At 42.4% G+C, this 6,087-nt stretch overlaps 1 protein-coding gene across 1 annotated transcript; it reads left to right on the forward strand.

Annotated features, from left to right (window-relative positions):
• Positions 1–265: 265 nt before the first annotated feature.
• On the forward strand, positions 266–3,913 carry LOC130477370 (aquaporin-12-like). Its single transcript, XM_056849307.1, has 3 exons — positions 266–872; positions 2,143–2,259; positions 3,726–3,913. The coding sequence occupies exons 1-3, from the start codon at positions 266–268 to the stop codon at positions 3,911–3,913; spliced, it is 912 nt and encodes a 303-aa protein (XP_056705285.1).
• The last annotated feature ends 2,174 nt before the right edge of the window (positions 3,914–6,087 follow it).

Raw genomic sequence — 6,087 nt, forward strand, 5'->3', positions numbered from 1 at the left:
AAAGCCAAGATAACATTCTGGCAAGAGCTGATCTGGATGTGATAAGGGAACAATCCTTTGTCCGAGCCAATTCATGGTATTAAATGTGTCAGTTTTCCCAGAGACGGCCACAGCTATTGAGTAGGTGCCAGTCGTTGTGTGCCACGTTTGCTTAAAAATGCATTAATGTTGATGAATAGCAGTCTAATAAGCCTTACCCCCGCCCTTTTCAAGCAACAGGTGTTACCGTATATTGCAGTTCAATTCCTGTTGCCTGACTGCCAGAATGGCTGGTTTGAATGTCTCTGTTGCCTTTTTTCTCTCTGTAGTAGCCCTTTGTGAGGTGACCAGATGGTTCTCCAAAAGAATTTTTCCTCCAAAGGTATACTTATGTCTTGCTAGAGAACTGGCCAGCTCATTCCAGATGTGTGCTTGCTGTCTTGAACTGCAGATGCTGGTGATGATTGGTCCCTGGGGTGGTGGCTTTGGCCTAGATGTGAGCCTGACTCTCCTCTTTGTTATCTTCTTGGTTCATGGAGCCTCATTTGATGGAGCTTCTGCTAATCCTACTCTCTCACTCCAGGAATTTCTAGTGTTGGATTCTTCTTTTGTGGTGACTGTTGCCAAAATTTTGGCCCAGTTCATGGGGATGGGAGCAGCCTGGGCCATTACCAAGCAATATTGGTCATGGGAACTGACAGACTTCCACATGATCCAGAACTTAATAGCCCAAGACTGCAGTTCTTCTCTCAGCACCTCTGTCTCCCAGGGCATCTTTGTGGAAGCCACGTGTTCATTTTTTTTCCAGCTAGTGGTTCTCAGGTTCAAGGCTAGCTATCCCATGTACAGAATCCCTACCACAGCACTTGCTGTTACCATTTTGGCGTATACAGGTATGGAAACTATTATATACGCTTTTTTTTGCTATGATTCCTATGTTTTGATATTTAATTAGCTCATGTTGTGCTAATGTTTTGTATTGATGTTTCTGATTGCCTTGTAAAAATGTGTCATGACTATTTGAGCATCTCGGTCCCATAACATCAGCAATTAAGTAAATTACAATTAATCTTGACCACTTGAGAAATATTGAGATTGAGAAACTAAACTGGAGCGTTCAGTGGAAATTAATGGTGGGATTGCCAATCCATGAAAACCAGAGAAAAAAATTTCCAATTACAACTGGGGTATTTTTGTGGGGAATGGAAGAATCTTAAACTTTCGTTCTTGGACACTGCCACATCTGGAAAACCACTGTGGTTCTGTACCTCTGCCATAGGGGCAGTACAAAAGGTGGGACTGCTGACAGGTTAGTGCTTGATGTTAATATAGATGTAGGCCAGGACTATGGAAGCTGGAAGGCAAGGTCATTGGAGAACTGACTGAAGAGCACTGGAGAAATTATGCCATCATCATTGTATTGGTTCTGATTAGGACCTAAACGGTTTCTGACTAAAGAAGGAGGCAATACCAATGGCCATTCTTTGCTGCTGAGGTTGAATGTGCTAAACAGTGACCACCCCACTCAAGAGTATGACAGTAGATATTTTGTCACCCCTGGTAAAAAATATGCTGCTGCCCTCCCATTTTCCTCTAAAGCATAAGCTCCTGCAGCATCTGGATCTAGGATATCTTTCCATGCCACCCTACACTGACTCTGTGTTTGAATTCTGGTTTCCAGTGTTGATACCAATTATCTCTCTACTCTCAAATCTTCAGCTTTCATAGGGATCATTTCCCATGTTCTCAGTTAGTCCTCCCCATGCCAATTCATGTCCTCTTGCCCAATTATCTAGAATTGACTGGCTCTATAGCAGTGGGGCAGCTACTGTCTTCTTTACAGCTTTGTCTTGGAAGAACAGTGTCTGGCCCCCTTTTCCCCAACCAAACAGGTACCCAAAATAAACTTGGCAGCTGGTAGATGGCAGCCACCAAACTACACCTGCAGGCTAGACAGCTCCCAGATACAGCTCCCTGGCAGAGCTTAAGTTCACAGCCCAGTACTGTAGGCTATGCTCCCAGAACATTCCACTTTGTTGGTTTTAATTGAAACACGACAATGACTCCTGTCTGTTCAATAAACCTTATCCTGGCACATGTTCACGAAAACGAATTTGAGAAGAAAAGAGACTGATTAAGTTGTTTGCTTTTCTCCTCCCACAGCTGCCCCTTTCACAGGAGCCTTTTTCAACCCTGCTCTGGCCTCAGCTGTGACCTTTCCCTGCTCTGGGAATAGGTTACTGGAATACATGCAGGTGTATTGGCTGGGACCCATCACAGGTGAGCCAGCTGCAAAGGCACCAAGAAGGGCAACCACACTTGCAGCTGTGACCTTTCTGGGCTGTAGAATACCATACTTGTGTGGAAGGAACAGGGGGGACTGATAACCATACTCTTCCTAGGTTAATGTGATGAATTATCTCAGAGGTGCAGGGCGTATGTCGATAAATTACAAATCAAATCAAATATGAATCATCCCTGAAGTGGTCACACCTGAAGTGGGTCTTCCTGAAGTGGTTCACACCAGCAGCCCCAACAGCATCTTTCCTTTTTTAGAAAAAGGAGAAAGGTGGAGACAAATGGGGGAGTGGGAGGAAAGAGCAGTCAAAACAAGATGGTGTGGAAGTACTCTCCCCAGCATTCAAAGAGTTTCCAAAAATGTAGAGAATGCACATGTTGAAAGAAACCCCAGAATCCCAGGGAAAGAAGATGAACATTTCTGCTATTTAAAAAAATGCGAAGTATGAATTCCTTCCTAGCCATTCTTTTGCAATGCTCAGGAATAATATTCATATATTTGGCACAGCTGCTCGTAACAAAACAATAATTAGCCAGTACTTAGTGAATGGAACAAGATGGGAGTTCAGTTTCTCAATAAAAACTCCATACAGGCTTCTTTTCTAAGAGGGAGCTATCGACAGACCGCAAATGGCTTTTTTAAAAAAGGAGGCCACTTTGTAGTTTACAGATCTATGTCTGAAGAAATTGTAAACAATCATATTTTTTTAATATCTTAAAATCTTATTGTTTAAAATCTTAAAAGATATTTGGGCTTTGGGAACAACTACCCATTGCCAAAATATATAGTGGGTTTTTCTAGTGGTTGTGGGGCAGCCATTATTGTTAATGTACAAGAGAACTTTAATAACATTATTTGAAAATTGAACGGAGAGTGAGAGGGCTAGGCTGTTCACCCCCCTGCCCCAACCTTCTTTCAAAGAAGTTCTGATGGAACGTCAACATTGTGACTTCTGGTCTCCTTGAACAGTCCTTGCTTATCTTGATTGCAAGCAATGTTGTTTCCAGACTGATTACTAGAACAAAAGCAGACTAAAAAAATGACTTTTTAAATAGAAGTGCGTAAAAAGACTGATTAAAAAGAAATTTCCCCCTTTTTTTAATTCTTAGAGTTTTTGTGGGGGTGGTGGTTGTATCTCTGGTTTATCATAATCTGGGTCAAGGTTGACTATAAAAAGTGCTCCTGTACAAAAGGCTTCTGTCTTCACAAACACTCACCAGTCAGACACTTTCTTTAGATTGTTCTTACAATTAACTGATTGGATTTTGATCAGACTTTCTTTGTAGACAGGTATACATACTAGCCAGAAGAAATAGGATGCATTTATGAGTTAGCATTGCTGAACAGATTCAAGAACAGAATCATCTTCTTCACCAAAGGTACAGAAAGGTGACTGGAATAAAGTACAATGGTAGTAAATCAGTTGTCCGTCTTAACTTTCTTCCAGGGATGTTGATCGCAGTTTTTGTATATCAAGGAAATATCCCGCGACTCTTTCAGAGAAATCTGATCTACAGTCAAAAGAACAAATACAGGACACCCAAGGGAAAAGCATTTCCTGCATCTGGCACTCAGCAGAAACCAGCAAAAACAGAGAAGATCAGCTTTTTAGGATCAACAAAGAGAACAGACTGAAAGAGATTGGCAAGGGTGTCCTTTCAGCCAGCACTTCTTGGCACAATAGCTTAAAAGGGGATGGTTTGGGCATCTATGAGAATTTCTGAGGTCACTAATGAAACTCTGGCTGGAAAGACTAAAAAGGGAGACTTTACCATCTCAGTTTCTTGTGCTGCATAGTGCAGGGCTGGGCTTAGTCCTGTGAAAGCCTTAGGAAATCCTGAAAAAAGGACACTTTAAAAACAACCGTAAGCAGTCATCGGTTCTTGTAGGTTATCCGGGCTGTGTGACCGAGGTCTTGGTATTTTCTTTCCTGACATTTCGCCAGCAGCTGTGGCCGGCATCTTCAGAGGAGTAACACTGAAGGACAGTGTCTCTCAGTGTCAAGTGTGCTGGAAGAAAAATATATAGTCAGAAGGGGGTTGGGTTTGAGCTGAGTCATTGTCCTGCAAAAGTATCAAAGGTAATGTGCTAATCATTGTCCTGTGGTGTTGGAGGAGAGTGTTACGGATTCTGTGGACTGCCAAAAAAACAAATCAGTGGGTTATAGATCAAATCAAGCCTGAACTGACCCTAGAAGCTAAAATGAATAAACTGAGGCTATCGTTTTTTTGGTCACATCATGAGACGACAAGAGTCACTGGAAAAAACAGTCATGCTAGGAAAAGTTGAGGGCAGCAGGAAAAGAGGAAGGCCCAACAAGAGATGGATTGACTCAATAAAGGAAGCAACAGCCTTCAATTTGCAAGATCTGAGCAAGGCTGTCAAAGATAGGACATTTTGGAGGACTTTCATTCATAGGGTCGCCATGAGTCGGAAGCGACTTGACGGCACTTAACACACACACATTGTCCTGTAAGTATCAAGATAATGTGCTAATGAGGGTGTGGTATGTTAATGTGGAAGCATTGTATCCTGAAGTGATCTGTTAATATGTGCAATCCAAAGCTAATCTGCATGGCTATTGTGGACTGTAGTCTTCCTGTCTGTTGGCTTCCTGTCCTGAAAAACTCCAGACTAACAAAGACTACAGTCCACAATAGCCATGCAGATTAGCTTTGGATTCCACATGTTAACAGACCACTTCAGGATACAATGGTTCCACATTAACATACCACACCCTCATCAGCACGTTATCTTGATACTTACAGGACAATGATTAGCACATTACCTTTTATTCTTTTGCAGGACAATGACTCAGCTCAAACCCAACCCCCTTCTGACTATATATATTACTCTTCCAACACACTTGACACTGAGAGACACTGTCCTTCAGTGTTACTCCTCTGAAGATGCCTGCCACAGCTGCTGGCAAAACGTCAGGAAAGAAACTACCAAGACCACGGTCACACAGCTCGGATAACCTACAAGAACTGATGAACTCTGACCGTGAAATAATCATAAGCAGGTCTACTCAGAATCCTACTCGTCTACTCGATGGTGCATACTTCCAGGAAAGCATAGGTAGAATTGCACTGAGTACACCAGAGTGTTTTTTGGGATATGCTTCATACTACAGTATGCTTGTGACATTTTCTGTAGCGCCCTCTATGGACCTCAACCAGATAAAGTTAGTTGCCCGTGCGTTCTGTGGTAATGGCTGTAAGCAATGTGGCAATCTTGACTGGATGTTTTTAATAAAGATTGATGGCTAATAATTCATTTGATTTTCCTGTAAAAAATAGAAATGGGAAAACAGTACTAGTCCTACGTTGCAGTTTTTTCCTTGACGACAGTGCTTTTTATTTTACACTTTCCTCCCTACTTTAAACAGAACAGTCTGTTTTCCCAGCTGCTCACTATAAGTTCTCCTCCTCCCCCCAATTGTAAATATATTGCTCACCTGCCCACTTGACATCCACCCCTGAATATTTAGTTAAATAACTGAACAAGGGCCTCCCTCCTCCTCTCCACTTCAGGTAACCCATTCCTCAGAGCTAGAGTCCCAATGGAAAAGGCCTGGCCTCTGATTGATGCCAGATAGGCCACCCTAAGTGGTGGGACAGCCAACAGATGCCTGCCTGATGATTGTAGTTGGTGCAGAGGAACGTATGGAAGAGGACTGCCCTTCAAATATCTGGGTCTCAAGTTGTAAAGGGCTTTAAAGGTCATAACCAGCACCTTGAATTGAACTTGAAACATGTTATGTTATAGGAATAATCTTGTCTTATTGTTCCCACACAGTTTCATCA

Source organism: Euleptes europaea, chromosome 5 (genome assembly GCF_029931775.1).
Source record: "Euleptes europaea isolate rEulEur1 chromosome 5, rEulEur1.hap1, whole genome shotgun sequence".
Classification (NCBI taxonomy): Eukaryota; Metazoa; Chordata; class Lepidosauria; order Squamata; family Sphaerodactylidae; genus Euleptes; species Euleptes europaea.